Source organism: Monodelphis domestica, chromosome 6 (assembly GCF_027887165.1).
Source record: "Monodelphis domestica isolate mMonDom1 chromosome 6, mMonDom1.pri, whole genome shotgun sequence".
Lineage (NCBI taxonomy): Eukaryota > Metazoa > Chordata > Mammalia > Didelphimorphia > Didelphidae > Monodelphis > Monodelphis domestica.
The window spans coordinates 62,829,765-62,854,263 of record NC_077232.1 but is presented as its reverse complement, the minus strand read 5'-3'; the positions used below and the strand labels follow the sequence as shown (position 1 = coordinate 62,854,263).

The 24,499-nt window shown below is 43.2% G+C and overlaps 1 protein-coding gene across 2 annotated transcripts; it reads left to right on the top strand.

The window, feature by feature from the left end:
- The first annotated feature begins 7,148 nt into the window (after positions 1-7,148).
- WEE1 (WEE1 G2 checkpoint kinase) lies at positions 7,149-24,121 on the top strand. Of its 2 annotated transcripts, none has more exons than XM_001367446.4 (11): positions 7,149-8,119; positions 10,088-10,293; positions 11,114-11,180; positions 11,266-11,438; positions 12,669-12,790; positions 16,559-16,705; positions 18,618-18,710; positions 18,796-18,881; positions 20,694-20,864; positions 20,966-21,111; positions 22,873-24,121. In XM_001367446.4, the coding sequence occupies exons 1-11, from the start codon at positions 7,550-7,552 to the stop codon at positions 23,024-23,026; spliced, it is 1,935 nt and encodes a 644-aa protein (XP_001367483.2). In that variant the 5' UTR covers positions 7,149-7,549; the 3' UTR covers positions 23,027-24,121. The 2 variants fall into 2 exon arrangements, with proteins under 2 accessions (XP_001367483.2, XP_007497143.1); XM_007497081.3 differs by lacking the exon at positions 7,149-8,119 and adding an exon at positions 8,397-8,574.
- The last annotated feature ends 378 nt before the right edge of the window (positions 24,122-24,499 follow it).

Here is a 24,499-nt window from a genome sequence, read left to right as displayed (position 1 = left end):
TGTTGTCCTGAGAAACAAATAAGTTAATAAAAGGAAAGCATTTTATAAATCTTAAAAGCCCAACATAAATGACAATGGTTTTTGTTATTTGGAATGCCTCTAGGATCATAAATGTAGGTGGCACATATGGAACTTTGAGTTTAGGAAACTGGGGAAAGAGGGTCTCAGAGTAATCTGAGCTGTGAGTGAGGATATCAGAGGAGGTGGGGTGGCCAGTGCTCAGGAGTGCCAGCTGTTGGGTGGTATGTTCTGGTATGTTCTCATAGGACTGGCAGCAGTAAAGAACAGTAGGATTCATCTGGTGGGAAAAGCAGAACAAGAAAGAAGCTAAACATAACAATGGCCAGTAGGTTGGGGCAGATTTGGGCTAAGGTCAGAGGTAGTATCGGCAAGATTCTGGTTTTTAGGACCCCTCTAATACTGATGTACCTGCTATGGTCAGAGATCCAGTGGGGAACCTATCCACCCAACCTGTATGATCAAGAATGTAAATTATAATAAACTTATCTAAATTACAATAATTAAAAAATTATTTCATTTTCAATGGTGAGGGAAAGAAGAAAGGGAAAGGAATGAGCATTTTAAAAGTACCTACTATGTACTAAACACTTTTTTTTATTTCATTTGAGCCTTACAACAGTTTTTGGTGAGTGATGAGCACAAAATAAATGCTCATTGAATAAAATTGAAGTACTTTCTCCTCTCTGGACCTCTCAGTCGGTTAGGCAGTAAAATGGGAGTGAAGTTGGAATAGATGATAACTAATTACCCTTCTAGATGTAAATCAGTCCCCAAGTTATTTACTCTGCATTGGCAGACCCCAAAAGAAGTCACTCATTATATTGTGAGAATCAATATTCCCCATTCCACAGCAGACTGGATTTGGTTTCTTTAAGATCTGTCTAATAGAGTTCCTTGATCTCTGAGAATGTGGTCAAGCACCTTGGATTCCTTCTGGGACCCACTTCCCTGGTTGGGTGGAAAACTAGTGGCTGGGATGTGGGTGCCCTGGATTCCTGCAGCAAATTGGCCGTTTGCCACAGCTGGTGATGGGTTGGGGTGAGGTGAGGTTCAAGATATTGGGAAAGTCTCTGTAAGCAAACAGCACTGATCCTAAGGGCAGGTTCTGGGTGGAGAGGGAGGAGAGGATCAAAGAGATTCCTTCCAGCACTCAGTATTGGGCAGAAACAAGAAACTGGAGCTGATCAAAGAATTCTTGTTCAGTTAGGAAGCCATCCTAGAGAGCTAGTTCTTGCTCATATATCTAACAAGCTTCCTAAAATTAAAAGTGTAACTAGAAAAGAATCCTTACTTCACTCCGATTCCACAATTCTTCTTCTCTAGAAATTGAGGACGTTGAATGAAAGACTGGAAGGGCTTTTTTGGGGGGTGGGAAGAGATGGTCTTTAAGGCATCCTCTAAACCTGGCATTCTGTGATTCTGGGTCTTAGGGGAGGTGAATAGGGAATTGACTTCTGAATCAGCAAGATCAACTTCCAAGTTCTGCCTCCTGATGACCCCGGCCAAGTCATTGCTTAGCTTCTCATCGCCCTAAGCAACTCTCTCAGACTTTGGGTAATGTTAGAGGGGGTGCTCCATCTCCACTGGTAGAGAAAGCTTCCTCCTCTAGACCAGTGAAATCACAGGTCCTGACTAAAATAATATTAAAAGCAAAACACCCGAAAAAGAAGAGGTTGAGCCCTGGGGGTACGTCCAAGCCCAGAGTGAAATCTGATGCAGAGCCTAACAGAAACTCACTGTATCTGTTTTAAAAAAACAAAAACACAAACTCTTCCAGACCAGAAGTCGACTTCGCTTATGCATCTGAGACTGTTCAGTCTTCCAGGCAAGAATCCACCGCTGTTGGGAACTGAGGAATTTTTGGCCTCACAAAAGGCCTTTTCACTCTTGGAGTCCAGTTTCTTAAAGGAGCCAAACAGGTTCAGTTTGCTTCCCCAACTGCTAGTTGCAAGAAACTTGCCCACTTTTCGGTTATTGCAACATTATCGAAAGTGTGTGGATTTGGCAAAAATCGCCTAGCAACACTACTGCATTGAGCAACAGCGGAGGGAGGGTGGGGAGGAGAGCTCAGAACTCGAGGGTTTTCCAGGCTCTGGGGCTGGTGGGTGTGAGCTGTTCTCTCCAGCTTTGGGAGGCTCGGTGAGACGCCCAGTAGTTCCCTTTAAAGAGCCAAAGGCAGGGGAAGCCGGGAAGGACCATTTAAAAGGTTAACTGTAGTCTGCTGCCTCTGAAGCGACAGGATGTGTGCTGTGTTCTTGTGGGGGAGTTTCTCCTTATCTGAGCACTTTTACTTAGGAAAAAAAAGGGCAACTTCATTGCTAAATCTCCAGGCAGACCTCACACACTACATATGATGCTCCCCTGTGGTTCTTTGTTAGTCGTTTCAGATTCTTTGGCACAAGCCTGCCATTTTCTTCTCTAGCTCATTTGACAGATGAGGAAATTGAGGCAAATGGAGTTAAGGGACTTGCCCAGGGTCACACAGCTAGTTAGTGTCCGAGACCCTTGAAGAGAAATCTTCCAGATTCTATCCATTGAACTGCCTGGCTGTCCCTCCTCGGCTGCTCTCCCAAGGCAGGATGGAAAAACAAAACAAAACTCTATAGGTTGGGGAATTCAGAAGAGCAGGATTCTAGTTCCCTTGCCAACATTACTGGTTGTGGGACTGTGGATAAACCATGTTGTCTTAAGCTTTAGTCTTTTCATCTCTAGAACAGGGATAATATGATCTGCTACCGTTTCAGTGAGGCATATTCTTTTTCTTTCATTTGAAGTAAAAATAGTTAGGGGTGGGGAATTGACAGTCTAATTCTGACCTCATAGAAAGGGAGAGATTCAATGTTTTTGCCTGATAAAATATGCTTTCTGGGATCATCTCTTTGGGCTTCAGGAGGAAGACAGTTAGGAAGGGTGGGGTGTTATCTTGTCCCATTCATTTGCCAGTCACTACTCAAGCTTTAGGCATTTACAGAGCTTTTTATTTCTAAAATACTCAACAAATATTAACACATTTTATCCTTGCAATTCTGGGAGGAAGGTTATCTTATTTCCATTTTACTGATGAAGAAAGTGAGGTAGACAATCCAGTCAGTCTTCTAAAAGACTAATGATGGATGTTAATTTAATCACACTCCTTTGCAAGTACACGACACAGTGGAATAGGGGGCTGGGCCTGGAATTAGGAAGATCGGAGTTTAAATCTAGCCTTAGACACTTCTTAAATGTGTGACCCTATAGGTAAATCACTTAACAACCTTTGCCTCAGTTTCCTCATCTGTCAAATGAGCTGGAGAAGGAAATGGCAAACCATTCTAGGATCCTTGTCAAGAAAACCCCAAATGCAGCCAGAAAGTCAGACACGCAGCAACAACATTCCTCTTCAATTTGCCTCACAGGATTGTGGTGAGGCTCTAATAAGATATAAAGTATAAATTATTGCTAATTCACCCATAAGCAATTTTTTGAGCATCTCCCATTTGGAAGGTACCATGTGTCAGGGAGAGAGGCAGAGAAGCAGAGGGAGAGAGACCCAGAGAGAGAGAACAAGAAAGAGAGAGAGAGGGAAAGAGACAGAGAGAAGGAAAGAAAGAGGAGATAGAGTGCAAGAAAGAGAGAGAGAGACAGAGAAAGAGAAAGAGAAAGACAGAGAGACAGAAAGACAGAGACAGAGAGGAGAGAGAGACAGAGAGAAGAGAAAGAGAGAGTAGAGAAAGAGAGGGACAGAGAGGGAGAGACAGAGAGGAGAGAGGAGAGAGAGGAGAAAGGAGAGAGAGGGAGTAGGGAGAAAGAGAGAGGGAGAGACAGAGAGAGGAGAGAGGAGAGAGAGGGAGAGAGGGAGTAGGGAGAAAGAGAGAGGGAGAGACAGAGAGAGACAGAGAAGAGAGAGAGAGTAGAGAAAGGGAGGGGCAGAGAGGGAGAGACAGAGAGAGGAGAGAGAGAGAGAGACAGAGACAGAGAGAAGAGAGAGTAGAGAAAGGGAGGGGCAGAGAGGGAGAGACAGAGAGAGGAGAGAGAGAGAAGAGAGAGGGAATAGAAAGAAAGAGAGCGGCAGACAAATAGAGAGACAAAGAGTTCTTGCCCTGCTGGGGCTTGTAGTTGGGAAGACAAGGACACACAATTCACTTTAGTAGTGATTTATTATTATTCCTATTTTGCAGGACTTTCACAGATGGAGATACAAGAATGAGAAACAGCGCCATTCTTATTGTTGAGGAGCTTACAATTAATAATAGGGATGAGATGAACATAAATTAATATGCTATAATGCTTAATGTGATAGGAGGAAAGGTGCGATCCAGAGGTTTATGAGTAATTTGAGGAAGGAAAGAGCCCTTACTTTGACCCTAAGGCAGGGAAATCAAACACAGGGTCAGCATTCCTGAATGCAGTTCAAATCAGATTAAAATGTAATTAGGGTGTACTTAACCAAATCAATAAATATAAATATATTTTTATATAGTTATATATATATATATAAATAAAAATATAATTAAATCTAAATTTTAAGTCTTACCTTAGGTCTTAGAATGAATTCTGCCCTCCTATGAGTTGTTTCATTGCCTTCTTACCACCCCACCAGCATTCCAACATGCCTTTCATAATAAATTAATCCTCTCTGGAGGGGGCAGGTGGGTAGCTCAGTGGATTGAGAGCCTGGCCTAGAGGTCCTGGGTTCAAATGTGGCCTCAGATGCGCCTATCTGTGTGACCTTGGGCAAGTCACTTCACCTCCATTGCTTAGCCCTTACTGTTCTTCTGCCTTGGAACCAATATATAGTATTGATTCCAAGTTGGAAGATAAGGATTTAAAAAAATAAAATCCTCTCTGTGAAAAAAAAAAAATTCCATGACAGGAAAGCTGCAAAAGTTAGGCATTTGGGGTTAAATGACTTGCCCAGGGTCACATTGGAACCCAAGTCCTCCCCATTGCAGGCCTGGCTCTATCCATTGTGCTATCCTAGCTGTCTCTAGCATAGCCTTTTAAATTAAGTCAGCATTGGGTCTGCACAGTCCCTTATGTAGGGCTTAGTGGCCCTGTTCCATTTGAGTGGGCTTGCTACCACTGCTCTGGGGATTATGGAAGGCTTCCTGGAGGTGACACTTGAGCTGGCCTGTAAAGGGAGAGAACTGATTCCTTTAGGGCTGGGAAGGAACTGCCTTCCAGTGGGAACAGCCTGTGTGAAATGCAGGAACATTCAGGAGGCAGGACAAGTTTCGTCGTGGCCTCAGTTTCTTCCTCTGTAAAATGAGGTGGGAGTAGATGGTTTCCGGGCTCCCTCCTCGCTGCCTTCGTGATTTTTATCCTGGAGGAAGCCACGGAAAGTTTTTGGGTTATGAGGAGGCAGAACCTGGGAATGGGGGAAGATCATTTGGGTGAGGCCCGGAACAGATGAGTGGCTGGGATTCTAGGAAGGTGGCGGATCCGGAGTGCAGGACCGTCCAGGGGTCTGGGTCCGGCCCGAGAATGGCGGACTTTTCAGCAGAACTAGGCCGATGCCTGCTTTCTCAGTGTGTGTTCGGGAGTGGTGGAGGAAAGAGAATTTAGAATGGAAAACTACAAGTAAAAACCGAGCTCGGGGAGTCAGCTCCGGAGAGTCTGCAGGTGTTTGGGGCTTGCTTTTAGGACTGGCTTCTGCCCGGACCTGCGTACTCCACTGGGGCTGTGCCTTGAAGTCAGCTGGATGAGGGACTGGAGCTCCCGAGGGAGGGAGCTGGCCCGGGATCTGCAGGGAGCCGATAATGGAGACGGTGGGAGTGGAAAGTAAGAGATTACTAACGGACAACAAAGGGGAGTAGATAAGGGCAATAAGGCAATGATTACGGGTTCATCTTCGGTTCCGTTAAGCCCTCCCTCTCTGAGCCTCTAAAATGGGATCCCGCTCGGGAGGTGAGAATTGTTTCCTGGGGGTGGGAATCGTAATTTGACGGCGTCCCCTTTGGAAAACGATGAGAAGGGGCCCCGTGGCGTTCCGGCTACCCCCACCCCCACCCCCACCCCCAGGAGGAGCTGGCCGACTCCACTGTCCCTCTCTCGGATTCCTAGCCCGACTGGGTCTGCTCTGGGCCCGTGCCGCTTGGGACCAGTCTGTGCCGGCTGCTGCCCACTGGCCTGGGCCGACCGCGCGGCCCCTATCTGGGCGGGATCAGGCTTTGCCTCCTAAGGTCAGGGTCAGCGTCCTGACCGCAGAGGTGACCCCACTCCTCCTTATTTGAGGCCTGATGGGATTCCCCGCTGGCCGTGGGCTTCAGACACGCGTGTTGACTCAGCTGCAAAGGGAGTTTTTCCTGCCTGACTGCAGGAAGGGGCCCTGTGGTGACTGCTTTCCCAGGGGGACTGCGGGGCTCCCCCACCCTCAAGCTTCCGCCGAGCCAGTCCTTAACCCGCCACGAAGGCTGTGCAAGCACACCAGAGGCAGCTGGAAAACCCTGGGTGCCCAGCCCCCGAGCTGTCCTCGCTTCTTGTGTCCCCCACTCAGGAAGAGCACCCTTCTTCTCAGACCCCAACAACTCTGGTCTGCGCCTGGCCCTCCCTTCCCCCATTGCTTTCCCCTTCTCGGTTCCTCCTCCTTTTCTCCCCCTCTCCCACTTTTCTCCTCCTCTCATTTCATTCTCTCCTCTCCCCCCAATAAGATCCAACTCCAACTCCTCCTCCTCCTCCTCCTCCCCATTCTCTCCCCTCCTTCCTCCTCCCATTTGATCATTCTCCTCCTCCAACTCCCTCCTCCTCCCACTTCATTCTCTCCCCTCCTCTCCTTATAGGTATCTCTCCTCCTCCCTTCCATTTAATCCAACTCCTTCTCCTCCTCCCATCACATTCTCTCCCCTCCCGGCCTTCACGTCCCCCATCTCTCCCCTTCTCACTCGACCCTCCCCCTTTTCCACTTTCACCTCCTCCCCTCCCACTTCTAGTTCTTTCCCCCTCCCCCCCTTTCTTTCTCCCCTTTTCTCTCTCCCCACTTTTCTCAACCAGCCCCGCCTCTGGCCATTTCTTCTCCCCAATAGGCCAGCACTCCCTAGACACGCCCCCTCTCCTCCCCGCTTCCCCCCCCCCCGCCCCGGGCGGGTATGTGTAGGTGTTTGTGTGTCTCGAACTACGTGTTTAGCCTTGTGTGTGGAGGGGAGTGGGGAAAGGCGGAGCCACAAATTTCGCGCCAAAATCGCGTAGCACGTACCCTCCCCCAGCGGGCAACGTAGCGCCCTCCTTTTTTTTCAAACCCTAAACTGGGCGGGGATTGGTGGGTTGGGCGCTCACGTGATTAACGGTCGCGGGAAGCCGCGTAGCCTGAACTTCGCAGGCGGAGCCGCGGGGCCCCAGCAACTCGGATTTGCCGCCCTCGTCGCCGTAGCCACTTCGGAGCCGCGACCCCGGTCCTCGCCCCCGTCCCGGGTCAGCGCTGGTGGCCGCTGTGACGTCCCGCCGAGGCGCGGGAGCCGCCGCTGCCGCCGCCCCTCCGGAGCGCCCCGAGCCGCACGTGGCGGACCCGCCCCCTCAGCCCCCGCTCCCTGCCCGGGCTCCGGCTTCGGACCCCATGAGCTTCCAGAGCCGGCACCAGGCGCCGCCGCCGCCCCGCGGCCGGCCCGCAGGCTCCTGCGCTCTGCGGCAGAAACTTATCTTCTCCCCGGGCAGCGACTGCGAGGAGGAGGAGGAGGAAGAGGAGGAGGAGGACGAGGGCAGCGGCCACAGCACCGGGGAGGACTCGGCCTTCCAGGAGCCTGACTCGCCGCTGCCGCCCACCCGCAGCCCCGCGGAACCCGGGCCGGCCGCCGAGCCAGAGCCCCGCGGCCGGGGCCCGACCCCAGGCCCGCTGGAGGAAGAGATGCCTCTGGCAGATGAGGGAGGCCCCGGCGACGGGGACGTGGGAGGCGCCGAGGGCGACTCGTGGGAGGAGGAAGGCTTCGGCTCCTCATCCCCGGTCAAGTCTCCCGCTGCCGGCTCCTATTACTTGAGCAGCCCTCTGTCCCCGCTCCGCGGGGATCGCTCCCCGCACGGCCGCCTGCGCCGGGATGGCTCCTGCTCTCCAGTGCCTGACTACCCGGGCACACCGCCACACAAGACTTTTCGAAAGCTGCGGCTCTTCGACACGCCGCACACCCCCAAGGTGAGGCCGGGGGCTAGAGCAACAGCTCTTAAGGGCAGGGGGCTGCTCTTTAAAGAGGGCCAGCTGCAGCTGCGGTACCTCCGGGCGCGGGGCCAGGGCACCTCGCGGGGGCGGGCCTGTCCGCGGTACAGTTACATAACTCTCAGCCCGGGGCTGGCATCCTGCGCCCGGGCCCACCCTCGCAGTGTCCGTTACGGTTATGTAACTGAACAATGAGCCTCCCCAGGAACGGCCGCGGCCCATCCGACGGCGCTGGGCAGCCTCCAGGTGGGAGGGGTGGCCCTGGCTGTCGCCTCTGGCAGCCCCCGCCGTGCAGCCCCCGGCCGCGCAGCACCCACGGCCCCCTGTTTGTCTGTCGTGCTGACCATTACTGGAGATCTGGGATTTAAAGAAAAAATTTGTCTCTGCAGTCTCGAAGGGCTGTGCAGGCTGGCCAGATTTCAGTAGACCCCAAGGTACAACCATGTGTCTCAGTAGCAGACACAGCCCTCTGAGTAAAGTTTGTCTTTGTGAAGTTTGGAGAGCTGGGCAGGGTTGCTAGATTTCAGGAAACCCCAAGGTACTACCACTGTGTTGACACAGACCCTGAAGTTTATTCAGTTGGAATGCTGACCGATAGTGAAGACTTAGTATTAGATTAAATAAAAAAGTGTGTTTTCAGTTTAATCTCATAGGTTGTGCAAGATTTTCCAGTTGTTAGTTGTAAGTCTAACCGGATACTAACTATAGCCAAATTATTTTTCCCCAAAAAATGCGTTTTGTTGATAATGCTGTTTGTCTTAGGACATTTCAGCCTGCCCCATTTCCTATTGAATTCTACCTTGTGACAACAGAACACAAATTAGGAAGACAAAAAGACACAATTAAGCAAAAACTTTTAACACGTTGAATTGTTAGTATCTTTACAGACCTGTAGGACAAAATTTGTTTTCTGTTTACTTTTTAAGACATAGGTGACATCATTTATGTATTTTCATAATATAGCCATATACATATATATGTGATAAATATTTGAGGGTACATACATATATATGTGTGTGTGTAAAGCTTCCAAACCTTAGTCTACTTAGTGGTGTCTTCTAACTTCAAAACCTTTTTTTAAGAGTTCATTTTAGCACTCCAATATTTCTGTTTCATTCTGTGGAGATGGCATGATACCTGGAATAACCATTTAGTAAAACATTTGAATGAATGAAATGTCTCCCCATCAGGGAGAGAGTTACTAGTCTTTTGAGATTTTAAATGGATCCAGAAAGAAGTTAACAGAAATAGTTAACTTTATAAAAGCCAGGCTACATATTTTCCTCTTTGAGTTTGTTTCCTTGTTTATGCAGCCTTAAAGATGGTGGTTGTATGAGCCTCCAAGTTGTCCTTGTTATTGGCTAGCTTGGCCCATCCCACATCCCCTGGAGTCAGTTCCTGAGGGCTGGGGGAAGGGAGACTGTGGAGGGAGGGAGAGAGGGAAGAGGAGGTTTCTAGCTGCCAGCCCCTCCTATTGGTCTAGGCATTGAAAGGGTTTGTCTAGAAGCAGGCCACTACTTTCTACTCCAAGCAGCTGTTTTTTTTCTTTTGGTCTTAATTTTTACTGAAAAATGAACTTTTATTGAAAAATGAAGGGTTCATTTTAGCTCCCAATTTGTATTGCTACTTTTGAGAAACTTTTAACTATTTACTTTTTCAAAAAGTAGACCAAACTTGAAAAATGGGCCTGCTTTATAAAAGAGCAGGAATAAATAAAAGATTACCTGCCCATCTTGGACCAGCTATATAGCTTTGTTCTTTTAGGAAATAGTCAAAGGCTTGTGAAGTTTTTTTTTGTTTTTTTTTGCTGCCAGATAGCAGATTTAGCCATATAAATTATATCTTACTCTTCAAGGTGTCAGACCACATTGCTAAGTGGGGCTGGGGGAAAGGAAGAACGTTATTGATCATCTTAGAAACTGACAAAATTTCCTTGTTACAATCTAGAGTTTGCTCTCCAAAGCTCGAGGAATAGATTCCAGCTCTGTTAAACTTCGAGGTGGTTCTCTTTTCATGAGCTCAGGAAGATCAGAAAAACAAGGATTTGACATGAGACAGACCCCTCAAGTGAATATTAATCCATTCACACCGGATTCAATGTTGCTTCATTCTTCAGGACAATGTCGTCGAAGGAAAAGAACACACTGGAATGAGTATGTCCTCTGTTATAAGCTGTCCAGTATTATTTTCAAGATTTGCTTTTATATATTTGATTGAAATTAAAATATATATTAAGTTGCCCTATTTACAGTTTTTACATTGTGTTCTACAGGTTTTTGAGAGGTAGTAGTACCATTAAGCTGTAAGTTTTAAGGATGCTTTTTCCTGTTGAAAAGGAGCTTTATAGAGACAGGAATAAATAAAAGATTGCCAGCACATCTTGGAGGAAAGTATTAATAGCTTGGAAATAAGAGGTGGTACTATATACTATTACAAGAGGGGGAAAGTTAGAGAGATGGATTGCTATAGATGATATAGACTGGTTCATGAGATGGTGAGTCCCTGGTCATTGGAAGTATTCAGGCAGAGGTAGGGATGGCTATCTGTCCATAGCAGTATCAGGGGCATTTTTTTTTTATCAGGTGAAGGTTATAGTTATTAGTCTAGGGGACTTCTTTCAAATCAAGAGTTCTGTTATTAAATTCTAGGTTGGGAGAGTTCACTTGGAAGGGCTTTCAGAGATAGTTATAGTAGAGTTAGGAAATTACTATCCAGGTCATTGGACTGGGACAAATACAGTATTTTATTTGATAGTCCTGAAATTCAGAAAACAAGTATTCGGTAAAGATTTTTACCTAAGCTAGACTGATTAATAATCATACCTTAAAAAACTTGTAGGGAGAGATCTTTGGTTAATTTTTCAGAAGCTGATTTCATCCTCTTATTACAATTCCACTAGTCATTTATATATCTTTGCTATCTAAAGTTCAGAGCTGGTCATTTTAATGTAGTGAGCTCCAATTCTTGTTTCAGCTCCTGTGATGAAGACATGGAAGCAAGTGATGGGGAGCTGGAAGATGAGCCTGCCAGACCTGCCAAGGTAGATCTGGTTTGTTTTCTCCTTCTTTAGCCTTCTTATGTTGACTTTTATACATTTGAAACAGTTGACTTTTTTGTTGTTTCAGAGAATTACAATCACAGAAAGTAACATGAAATCAAGATATGAAAGTGAATTTCATGAATTGGAGAAGATTGGGTCAGGAGAGTTTGGTTCAGTATTTAAGTGTGTAAAGAGGCTGGATGGATGTATCTATGCCATAAAGAGATCAAAGAAGCCATTGGCTGGTTCTGTCGATGAGTGAGTATTTTTTAACCTTGGTCTTTCTTTCTGTGCTCCTTTGCCAGACATGGTTTGTTTAAGTGCTCGAATCCTAGCTGCATCCAAGTTCTAGGCTTACAGGGTATTGAAATTGGAAAGGTTCTTCAAACTTGGAAAAATAATGTGCTGCTCAGTTTTGCTTTCTTTGTTGGACCTGGGAACTTTGTTGTCTTTTCTGAATTTGGACCTAAGTGGACTGTTCATACCTTTTAAAAAAAATAAATTTCTATGGATATCTTTGCTTTTTTACACAGCCCACATTTCCCATGTCCCTCCTCCTACCCCCCTTAGAGAGCTACCTCTTATATAACAAACAAACAAAAAAAATTTTTTTAAAGAGGAAGATGAGAAAAAAACTCAACAGGACAAATCAACACACACATACAAATACAACATTAGATGTAGTGTTCTAAACCATGGACCTCTCATCTCTGCAAAGAAGTTGGGGAATATGTCTTCTGATATCTCTTTTTTGAGGCTATTGCTTATTCTTTGTAATTTGGAACATTCATTATTTTTCATTTGTTGGTTGTCCTTTTCATTGCATTGTTGTGGTCATTGTATATATTGTTTTCCTGGCTTCTGCATCAGTTCATACAGATCTTCCTATGTGTCTCTATATTCTTTACCTACATCATTTCTTATGGCACAGTAATATTCCATTACACTCATGCCAGTTTGTTTATCCATTCTTGAATTGATAGGCATCTACTTTGTTTCTAATTTGCTGCTACCACAAAAAAGTGCTGCCATAAATATTTCATTGTATAGGACCCTTTTGTCATTTGTCTCCTAGGGACATATGTGTGTTTAATAATGGATCAGATGGTATGACCATTTTATTTTAACAATTATACTTACAAGTGATTTAGAAATTCTTTCATATGGTTATTAACAGTTTGCAATGCTGTTGAAAACTGTTTTGGTCTTATATGTTTCTATTGGTTGTCTTTGTGTCTTGGATATTAAATACTTCTCAGAGGAATTTATACCCTTACCCTTGATAGGTTAAGCTTTTCAGCCTCATAGCACTAAAAGTGGCTAAGCAGATCCACTCTCCTGAATCAAGATTATCCCTTACCCAAACTTCTGTCCTATAGAAAGTGTCTAAAAGAGTATAGACTTGATTATAGAGTTTATCAGGTGACCTATAATAGGGTGACATTGCCTGATTTATGCTGGTACTGATCTCAAACTTCTTATAAACAGACAGAATGCTTTAAGAGAAGTCTATGCCCACGCAGTACTTGGACAGCATTCTCATGTGGTTCGATACTTCTCTGCATGGGCAGAAGATGATCACATGCTGATACAGAATGAGTATTGTAATGGTAAGCCACACACTTATTTTTTGGGTTGTTTAAAACATGTTTCCCTTTTTCTTCTCACATACAGAATTATGAGTGAAGCAGGAAAAAAAAGACTTTAGAGTTCAGATAATGTGATTCTAGTCTTGATTAACAACTTGGTCACATTAGGTGACCAGTGCCTATAGAAGTATGGAGATTCCTTAGCACTGCTTATCTCTTGTGGTTGTGGAGATTGATTAGGAAAGTATTTGTTTTTACCTATAAAGCACTAAAAAGTGAATACTGAAAGTATTCCTGATTTTTCCTGATGTCATTTAGAACCTTAATTGATGTCTGTTCTATGTCAATTGAGTTTAAAAAGCATTTATTATCAGTTACCTCTTTAAAAAGAAACTAATAAAGCTAGGAAGAATTTATTACCTTTTCAGCTAAACATTATACCAACTTTTAAAAAACATTTTAAATATTTCCACACAGCTGCCCTTTTAGGTTCACTTTGCCAGTGCACGATGATGCTTTCTTTTGTCCTTTCACTGTCAGACTGTCTTATTATGTAGACAGTACCATAGCAATTTTCTAATTTGCCTGTAAATTCATTATAAAATAGGAAAAATAGTAGGCATTATAATTTCCTGTTCAATACAAACCAACCCTGCATCACACACTTTGGGCTGTATATCAGAGGTAACAAGCAATAGCAATCTTTTTTTGCTAGGGAAAAGCAAATTTGAGTTTTCCTGAAAGAAAGTCATTATACTACTAGAGAAAATTGTCTACTATCTATTGGTTCCATTTCCTTACTCTTTATTTGTCTTAAATTTGTATCTGGGCTTCCAGTTCTGCTGGCCTGAATTCAAGGTTATTAAAAATTTCATAATTGCCAAAACTGATGGCTTGGTCCTTATCCTTCTTGACCTCTGTAGTTTGTGATACTATTGACTAACCCTCCTTGTTAGCCTTTTTTTCCTCTACTTTTCTTTTACCTTCTGCTGGTTCTCATCTTACCTATCAGATCTTTCCTTGTCCTTTGATGAACTCTGCATTATTCCTACTCCTTTACTGGACATTCCCCAAGACTCTCTCCTGGAGCTTCTCTAATATATTTTTTTTAAACCCTACATTCTATCTTAGAATTAATATTGTGCGCTGGTTCCAAGGCAGAAGAGCAGAAAGGGGTAGGCAACACAGCTAGGAAGTGTCTGAGGTCATATTTGAAACTAGGACCTCCCATCTTCAAGCCTGGCTCTCTTTCTACTGAACCACCTAACTGGATGCAGCTTGTCTTCTTGATAACCCCTTGTGAACTTTTCTGCTCCCATAGGTTCCTGTATCATCTGAAGACTCACAGATTTATGTATTTAAGCCTTGTCTATTCTGAGCTCCAGTCCTTTATTGCCAACTACCTGGTGGTCATCTTTTCCACTGTCCCATAGGCATTTCATACTTATCATGTCCAAAGAAGAATGAGTGATCTTCCCTCTCCTTCCTCCAAACTTTACTACTTCTATTAAGGCCATGACCATCTTCTCAGTTATCCTGGTTGACAAACCTAGAGTTATTCCTGACCCATTGGTCCCTCCCCCATCTTCCCTGTATCTAGTCAATTACCTTCCTTCAAAGTTAAGTACTTGCCTCCTTCAAAGTTAAGTACTTGCCTAGCTATAGGAAGGAAGCCTCCCTCAGTCTTTAGGTGGTAGTGCTCTCTCTCATCTTTTGTAAGTGTACCGGTCACCCAAGTAGAACATAATTTTCTAGGGGAGATCTGTTTTTCAATTTGTCCTCGTATTCCCAATATTTAGCAATAGGGCCTTAAACCAAACATCTTAAAAGTTTGTTGAATTATATTTGAGAGTGTTTCTTGATCCATTTGAAACTTCCTTTTCCACTTTAGAAATAGGAATTCAATTGTCTTGCCTCCCTTTCATTGTTAAATTCCTTTATAAAGCCATCTACAGTTGGTGACCCACTTCCTCTATCTTATTCTCTCTTTTAAAACTCTGTCATCTGGCCTCTGGTGTCATTCTGCTGCTTGAAACTGCTCTTTCCAGACTTACCATTGGTCTTCTGATGGCCAGAGCTAATGGTCTCTTCTTGATTCTTTAACCTCTTTGCAACTTGTGATGCTATAGATGGCCTTCTTCTTGATGCTTCTCTAGGTTTTCTTGACACTGCTGTGTTGTGGTTCTCTTTCCTGTCTGACCATTCCTTGGTGTCCTCTTTTAGGTCACACCTGCTAGAGTGAGTGTTAGCCAAAGGCTAGCCTGGGCTTTTTTCCCTTCTCCCTCTCCGTTATCTAACTCTGTGATCTTATTGCCTCCTGAGAGTTCAGTTATTTCTAAACACGTGTTTCTTTGATCTATTTCTCCAGTTGTAATCTCTCTCCAGTCTTGCATCACCATTTGCCTCTTGGACACTTCAGACTGGATGCCTATAGCCCTCTCAAGCATGAAGAGCAGAACTCAAATCTTTCCACCAAAAGTGGGCCTTTATCACCTCATGCTTGAACTATAGTAATAGGCTTCTGGTGGGTTTCCCTCTTCAGGTCCATCCTCCAGCTGCCACACATCAAGCTTGGTGGGACCATATTACTGCCCTAAGTAAACTGTAGTCATTTCCTGTTACCTTTCAGATCAAATATAAAATCCTCCTTTTTTCTAAAAATCTGCTCCCTTCATACCTTTCCAGCCTTCTTTTTCTTTAGTTTCTTCCATGTACCTGATGATCTATTAACACTGGTCTCCTTGTGGTTCATTGAACAAGACCCTCCATCTTCCTAGTCCATCCCATTTCACTGGCTGTCCCCCATTCCTGGAGTGCTCTCTTTTCATCTCAGCCTTCCGGCTTCCTCCAAGACTTAGATCAAGTCCTACCTTCCTCAGATGTCCTGGCCCGACTCTTCCCACCCCCCACCCCCAATAGCTTTCTTATATGACCTCCCACTTGCTCTGCATGTGTGTCTGTGTAAATAGTTGTTTGCATGTTCTTCCCCCATAGAGTGAGGAGTACTGAGGGCAGGGACCATGTTTGGGCTTTCTTTGTACCCCTAGCACTTAACCCAGGTCCTAGCACATGGCTGGATGCCACCTAATACATGTTTATTGAGTGATCAAATGCAACAAATATTTGTTAAATACTGAATCTGCTGTGCATGAGGGGAGAAGCCAGGGATACAAAGTTGAAGTAAGACATGATTCTTGACCTCTTAATCTACATGGTGTAATGAGATGTGAACAGACCCCCATGATAAAAGATTCAGCAGGATAAATGCATAAAGCAGGGCTAACAGAATTTTTCAGGAATGGTGAAAAATGCTAACTGCAGGTGTCTGGTAATGATGTCTGACCTGTGTGAGGAATTTACGTAGGTTTGGTGTAAATATCTGAAGGGGTTGAGCTAGGTAGGCTAAGAAACCATGAGTGTGGTCAATTGTGCAGTCTCCTTGGAATAGAAGGAACTGGCCAAATCATAGAAGGGAGCTAGAAAATGAGGAACTGAAGTCCTAGGGAATTCTGCCTTGAAAACCCGGTGACAAAATATGGAGGTGTTGTTAGATTGGATTGAGGGATTGAGGCTGTAATGCAATATCATCTTATTCTCTTTTGTATGATTTGAATGATTCTATGAGAGTTAAAATCACAAGGAAGAAGTTCTGAAAACATACTTTATGCTTATTTCCGGGAGAATCTCTTTTGGGACAATTAAATAAGCATAACTTTTCTTTACAATCAAGAGACTTGAGGATCCAAAATATTTCAGAAGAGAAAAGCTAATTTATCTTGTTTTTGTCAGGTGGAAGCTTAGGGGATGCCATAAGTGAAAATTACAGAAGCATGAATTATTTTTCGGAAACAGAACTTAAAGATCTCCTCATACAAGTTGCTCGTGGTTTGAAATATATTCACTCAATGTCATTGGTACACATGGATATCAAGCCTAGTAAGTATAATATAAAAGTTCTGCTTGATCTTAGATGAAAGGCCTATATAATTCTAGTAAATTTTCTTTTGTTAGCTCCAAGTCCCTCTCTGCTGCTGAGTCCTCCTCTAAAGTATCTTCATGGTGTGGGAGGTGACCTGGGATTCTTTAAAACTATGCTAGCAGGTCCTAACAAACTAGGAAGATGTCAGGTACAAACCTGGCATTTGATCAGAGGATGACAGACCTCTGAACCAGAGGGCTGGCCGCAAGGTGATGAAATTTTTCACCTATGGAAACCAGAGGAAGGCATAATATCTTGTTGGGGTGAAGAGTGGCTGCCTACACTAGTGAAATCATAGGTTCACATCAGTTATTTTACCAAACCTTAAAATATTGAAGTTAAATAACTTTGTATGGCCTTTAATAGCTAACATTTATGAGGCATTTTAAGGTTTGCAAAGTACTTTATGAATATTGTATAATTTTATTTACTTAAAAGTTTGAATAATTTATCTATTAAAAACTGGAACAGTGTTGGGAAATTATAAATATTTTATCATTTTTGACTCAGAATATAGATTATTTTAGAAATTATAGTATGGGGATCCCCTGGCTTTAGGAGAGCCTGTGCTTATTTTCATAAAACCTACATGCATTTCTTTTAATAAACTTGTACATCCAGACACGGATGGGAGCTTAAAAAGACAACATTCCTCAATCCTTTGGGTGACTGAGATACTGAGAGAGATGAATATTCATGTGATATTACCATGTAATGAACATGGTAATTAGCTAAGTGGCAGTCTGTGGTCCTTTAAAGATCATGCTGTAAAGACTTAGAAGGTAGTTGTAGTTTCACTGCTATTCCTAGAAATACTGTTCAGGGTTTTCTTGTCAAAATAAGATTATGAGGGGCAGAGATGCTCTCTGTCTTTTTTCTAGAACCATAAGTCATTCTAGAATCACAGCTGAAAAGGAAGGGACTTTTCAGAGTCATCTAGGCCAGTAGCTTCAGGGGCAGAAACAGATCCTGAAAAGAGAGGGGGCTGGACAAAGTCACACGATTTTATTGCTCTTTGTGTGATACTAGACTGCTTCTTTGCAGATAAATTCTTAACTTCCTGGATTGCTATAAGCAAATACATATGTCTATATTGATTAGGTAAATTCTCAGAACTCATGCCTTGCCTTTGGTGTTTATTTGTGTCAACTATGTGATGGAAGATACTGGAGTGATTTTACATTTTACAGATAAGGAATTGAGGCAAATAGGGATTAAGTGATTTGCCCAGGGTCACACAGCTAAGTGTTTTGATGTCAGACTCAAACTCGGATCTTCCTGATCTGGTACTTTATCCACTCTGGCACAAAGTAGAGAATTCCGTTTTAGAGACTCAAGCACTTTGGGAACTATAATCAAAGACCAAGAATAGGTGTTTGCGTGACTTTGGCAAGGCCTGAAAATTACATGTTTGTGTTGATGTGTTTGAATGTCTTTAAATCATATCAACATCTTAAAAGGGACATTGATAAAAAAAGTTTAGATTTCTACAAGTGAAGGTAGGCTGGCACATAGTGAGAAGGGTACAGTATCAAAAGTGAGGAGATTCAGGCTCGTTTGGCTCTACCAGGTAAAGCAGTGTGACTTGAGTAAGTCATTGGACACCAGAACCTGGCTCAGGTCCCTCATTACCTGCATAGTAGGATAGTAATATTTTTATTTCACACAATTGTTGGAGGTCTTAAAGCAAGAATCTGTAAAGCCCTTCATAAAGCACTGTGCAGATGGAGGCTATTAATATTTCAAATACTGCTTCTACTTCTGTCAGTACAAAATTAATACAGTTTGACTAGACTTTGAAGCTTGTATTATATTATTCTTTAAAATGTAATTTTTATTTCTACTCAGAATTTTTTTCCCCTTTGGCAGGTAATATTTTCATATCTAGAGTGTCAATCCCAGGCATCACTGAGGAAGGGGACGAAGATGATTGGACAGCCAATAAAGTTATTTTTAAAATAGGTAAGAAATCCAGATCACTAGAAGATTAGTATTAGTATAATAAAAGAGCTTCTGTTTTGTTTGACTTGACTTCTGTTTTTACTAGGAGATCTTGGACATGTAACCAGGATATCCAGTCCACAGGTAGAAGAAGGTGATAGCCGTTTCCTTGCAAATGAAGTTTTACAAGAGGTAACTGGAGCTGCCATTGCTGAACCAGAATAAGTTACATCCAGTATTAATAATGTGCCTTTGAGGTTTCATACAGGGCTTCTTCTGGTAAAATATTAACTCTTTGAGGATAGAGAATGTTTTGATTTTTGTCTTCCATATTCCCTTGTATATAATAGGTGCTTAAAATAATGTTTGTTTAATTAAAACCAGTATGTGCCAAGCTGGGACTTATATGATGTTGCCCTAGCCACTGCCAACTTTTTTTTTCCCTCCAAACCCTTACCTTCCACCTTAGAATCAGTACTGTATGTTGGTTCCAAGGCAGAAGAGTGATGATAAAGGCTAGGCGATGGTTAAGTGACTTGCCCAGGGTCACACAGTTGGGAAGTGTCTGAGGCCAGATTTGAACCCAGGACCTCCCATCTCTAGGCCTGTCTCTCCATCCAATGAGTCACCCAGCTGCCCCCACTGTCAACCTTTTGGTAATATAATTTATGACATTATAACTAAACTCTAGAATAACATTGTAGAACTTAATGGATCCCAAAGGTTCCCTCTAATGTTGAGTTGTGTTTCTCATATTTAGTCAAGTATGCCTATATTAAAATGCCTGGAGATTAGAAGACTCAGGAAGTGATCTTATCTCTTGTAAAATATGTGAGGGATTTCACAAGGAAGAACAGGTTAGACTTGTTAGGCTTGGTCCCCGGAGGGAGAAGGTACTACAGGGAAGCAGGTATATCAGCTCAGGACTACGTAAGGAAAAACAACTGAGACAGTATTGTTTAAGGGCTAGTGAGGAGATTATTGAGCTCTCTCCTTTCTCTCAATTATTTTTATAATTAATGTATTTCAGAAATACATTTATTATCTCTCCTTCCCATTTCCATATTAAATAACAGGCTTTTTATAAAGCTGTCATAGCAAATATGCACAGTCCAACAAAACATTTGTCTCATTCTGCATTTTAAATTCATCACTTCTCTGGCAGAAAGTGAAATGGCATGTGTTTCATCTTCAGTTCTCTGGATTTGTGGTTTTATTATTTCATTGATCAGAGTCCTAAGTCTTTCCAAGTTGTTTTTCTCATAATACTGTTGTCATTGTATAAATTATTCTCCTAGTTCTTCTTACTTTTGTCATTCAGTCATTTTCAGTTGTGTCTGACTCTCAGTGACCCCGTTTGAGATTTTCTTGGCCAAAAATAGTGAAGTGGTTTGCTATTTCCTTCTCCAACTCTTTTTATAGATGAGGAACTGAGGCAAATAGGGTTAAGTGATTTACTCAGGGTCACATAGCTAGGAGTGTCTTTGAGGCCAGATTTGAACTCAGGAAGATATATCTTCTTGACTCTAGGCTAGGCACTCTTACCTGTTCTGGCATCTGGTTGCCCTCACTTCAACTTTGCATCCATTCATAGAAATCTTCACAGTTTCCTTGGAAACTGTCCATTTAATCATTTATGGCACAATGATATTTCATTACATCATATGCCATAATTTGTTTAATCATTCCCTAATAGTTGGGCACCCCTTTAGTTTCTTTTTCTTTTTTTTTCTATTATGAAAAAAGCTACTGAAAATAATTTTGTTGTTTTGTACCTACCTACCCTCCTTCTGACCTCTGTGATTAGGTGACTCTGTTGAGTCTAAGGTTTTGCCCAATTTCCTGTTGCTTAAAGGCTAGTCCAGCCCAAGTCTGAAGGTTGAACCCCTGCTCTAACACTCCTTACCAGGAACCCCCAGCAGCCTTGTCTTTGTGTCTCATGTGTAAACATCGATTTGAGTCAAGAGCATCCCTTCTGAGATCCTCTTCTTCTCTGCCTTGTAGAACTACACTCATTTGCCAAAGGCAGATATTTTTGCTCTGGCTCTCACTGTGGTGTGTGCTGCCGGCGCTGAACCGCTCCCCACAAATGGAGACCAGTGGCACGAGATACGTCAAGGAAAGCTACCACGGATACCCCAAGTCCTCTCCCAAGAACTGACAGATCTGTTGAAGGTGAGCCCTGGATATTCTTGGTAACTTCACCCAGGTGATTGCTGAGGGGTCTTCCATTTCCGGAGAGTCATTTGGGCATCTCTTCCTTTTCTTTCAAAAAGGTCATGATTCACCCTGACCCCGAGAGGAGACCGTCGGCGTTGGCACTGGTCAAGCACTCAGTGTTACTCTCTGCCTCCAGGAAGAGTGCTGAGCAGCTACGCATAGAGCTGAATGCAGAAAAATTCAAGAACTCACTCCTGCAGAAGTAAGTTGTATGTTGTCACAGCATTAGGAGCTGCAGTCGCTCGGGGATGTCATGTTTTGTGTTGCCCTTCTTTCTGCCTGGATCCCTCACCATTCCTCATTCCATGTGCACTTGTTTTGTATCTTGCAGCTTTGCTAAAGTCTTTAATTGTTTCTATTAGTTTTTTGGTTGATTCTCTGGAGTTCTCTGTATATACCATCACATATCTGCAAAAAGTGGTAACTTTGTTTCTTCATTACCTATTCTGATTCCTTTGATTTCTTTTTCTAATTGCTATGCAAGCAATTCTGGTGTAATATTAAATAGTGGTGGTGATGAGCATTCTGATCTTATTGGGAAGTTTCAAGTTTATCCCCATTACAGAAAATGCTTGCTTTTGGTTTTAGATAGATAGAAGACAGGTAGATTTATTCCTTTCAGGAAACTCCATTGATTACATTATTTTCAAACATTTTTTTCTAAGGAATAGGTGTTGTATTTGGCCAAAAGCCATGTCTATTGAGATAATCAGATGGTTTCTGGACCTCACCATCCTTGTGACAGATTTTAAAGGGGAAGAAACCAGTTTAGCAAAGCCAGTCTGCCCCCTTCCCCAACTGAAGCAGATCCCAGGACCTTCTTCCATGCTGTCTCATTATTTCACTTTTCCAAAAATCCTCCACAGAGCATCTGCCCAACATTAGAGGCCTTCCCCTGGCTTTTTCATTCTGTGTAGCATCCCTTCCCCGCTTTTCTTGGATGACTACTTCCGCTCCTCTTGTGAGGAGAGCAATGCAATGATTATTGGATAAAGAATACACAAAAGGATGCCAACAGCTTGATTGTCAGAGAATCATCTAGTTCTGAAAATTCTTTTTCCCTTCTTTGCCTCCCGGACAACAGAAGTTGGACTGGCTGAGGGTCACTTTGTATTTAGTAGTTTTCTGGGTCTCCTTGACTGAAAAGATCTCACGAAAATTAACTTTTGGTTTTGAACTTTCTCACTTTGGCTAAGCTGCCTCTCACACAGCACAGGGAGCCGAACACAAAGCTGGAAAACTCCTGCACAGTTTGTCTGTCAATGGCCCAGCCTTTGAGAACTCGGGAGCCCGTGGCAAGGCATTAAAGGAAGTGGTCTGCGAAGCCCGAGAGAGCCAGGAAGACGTGCCTCCTAGGAGATAACTAGGAACAAAAACCAGGGAACAGCATTGCCTCCACAGCTCCAGTTCTCTCTGAGAAGCTGGTTGGTGACCTCTGACTAGCCAGGCTTTGTTTCACAGTAATTCTGTGCTTTTGAGAGGGAACTGATTGGCCCCGACGTAGCTCACTTGAGACAGACAAGTGTGAGTGACTGGCGTTCACGGTCAGCGCAGGAAGCGGGATGCGCGGGAATGCTCTGACAACAGATTCCAGAGCACCGTGAGACCGGAATCATTGTAGACATCAGTAGGATTTATCCAGAAAGATAATTCAGGCAGATACTTGTTGGAGGGAATTGGATCCTTTGCTAAGATGCATTTGCATCTCTGACTCCGGAGTTCTGTCATCCAGTACATGAATTTCCAAGTGTGAAACGGCTCAAAAATCTTAAGCTAAATGGATGCTAAAACTTTGCGTTATAGTATTTGTCTTTGTGTTTTCATCTAAGGATAATAGTGTTAAATTGAGATCTGACTATTTCTACCATTTGCTGCTCAGAATTTTGTCATCGCTTGAATGAGTTTGCTAAGTATAGCATAGCTGTTGAATTCCTGCTTCCTAATTCTTTCTTTCTCTTCTTAGAGAACTAAAGAAAGCACAGATGGCAAAAGCAGCTGCAGAGGAAAGAGCTCTCTTTACAGACAGAATGGCCACTCGGTCCAGCACGCAGAGTAACAGAACAGCACGACTCATAGGGAAGAAGATGAACCGTTCTGTTAGCCTGACTATATACTGAACTGAACCATGGACCTATCCCGGAAACCTGTGACAAGGAGACGCACGGGGCACTCCCTCTGCTCTCACTTTTTCCATCTTTCATGTCTATAGTTTTACTGAAATCCCTTTTATGGGTTTTATTTGTGAATTACAGTTGGAAGCTGTATTTTGACGATTGGTATTTCTCTTGGACGTGGTACCTGGTCTTGGGGTCTGTTTTACCTGGACCCCCGCCCCAGCTGTGTTCCTGCTCCGTGGTTCATCAGCCATCCCAGGGTTAACCACTATTGTGGTGTGCTGCTTTGAGATTGCTGTTGCGTCGTGTAACAGAAGGCATTGATCTCTCCCTTAGAGACCCATCAGGAGGACTGTAGGGCCAGATTCTGCCTTTGTACAGGAAAATAGTGCTGAAATGACTCCGTACCACCCATCCTTAACATACCTGGTGTCGACCTTTTTTTGTTCACTTGTGAATTTTACTTGTATATCCAACTGGGAGCACTTTGTAGGCATTGCGCAAACCACGGGAGACTGTCCCCTGGGAGTATTTGCCTTGTGAATTTGCTGCTATCTTAGTTTTGTCTTTGCTGTAAAATTGTAGCATTAAAACAATCATTGTTAATAGGCTTTCTGTTGAAACAATTATGTGACATATATAAGCTGCTCAGGAAGAAGCAGCTTTTATCCCCCTTGTTTTTCTTGGAAGCTAGTGCATTAGAAAGATGATGCACCTTTGTCTCTTTTTGGAACTCTGTATTAATGTAGTATAATTATAACTGGTTTTGTAATTCTTCCCAATAATGACCTTCTAGCCCTACCTTTTCCAAATTTTAAAATGTTTTCCCCTTTCCTTTTCTCTACTCCCAAGTATTTGTACTGGGTTGTACTGTTAGTCTGTTTTTAAATGTTTTTGCCTGGTTTTTCTTTGATATTCATGTATATAAATTGATCTTGCTGATACTGTACAGACCTACAATCTGAAAATACCTGAATGACTTCTTACTTTTCCAAGTTCTTCATGAAACAAACCTTGACTGTAAATTAGCCTCTTAAACTAATAATACAGACTGTTAGTGGATTTAGTGGATTTTGCCCCAAATAGAAGTGACTATTACTGGTTTGTCTGTCATCAATTTTTGTTTCAAACATGTTTATACTTTTGTGGGTTCACTTTAAGTTATTAGGGTTGATGAGCATATTAAAAGTCATTCGGAGCTTGCTGTCTCTGAATGCCTTTGTGCTCTTTTCAGTTGGGTCTTGCATTTCAAAGTTTTTTCTTGCAGCCAAAAGGATACAGTGCCCGGAGGGAGGAAATCTGTGTTTTATGTCCCTGATCCTTAATTTAATGGCTGTGTAACTTAGAGAAGATCCATTGACCTCTGGCCCCAGTTTCCTGTCATAGAAGAACATCTCTATCTGGGATTATTAATTATGTTGTCCTTAACTATAAAATAGGGATGGCACTTGTGCTTTACCCTCCTCACAAAACTTT

What these genes read in the sequence shown, in the direction of transcription:
- WEE1 (XM_001367446.4), top strand. Translation starts at nt 7,550, where the DNA reads ATGAGCTTCCAGAGCCGGCACCAGGCGCCGCCGCCGCCCCGCGGCCGG. An exon ending in TTGGCTGGTTCTGTCGATGA is followed by an intron (nt 11,439 to 12,668) that starts GTGAGTATTTTT and finishes TCTTATAAACAG; the next exon opens with ACAGAATGCTTTAAGAGAAG. An exon ending in TAAAGTTATTTTTAAAATAG is followed by an intron (nt 18,711 to 18,795) that starts GTAAGAAATCCA and finishes TGTTTTTACTAG; the next exon opens with GAGATCTTGGACATGTAACC.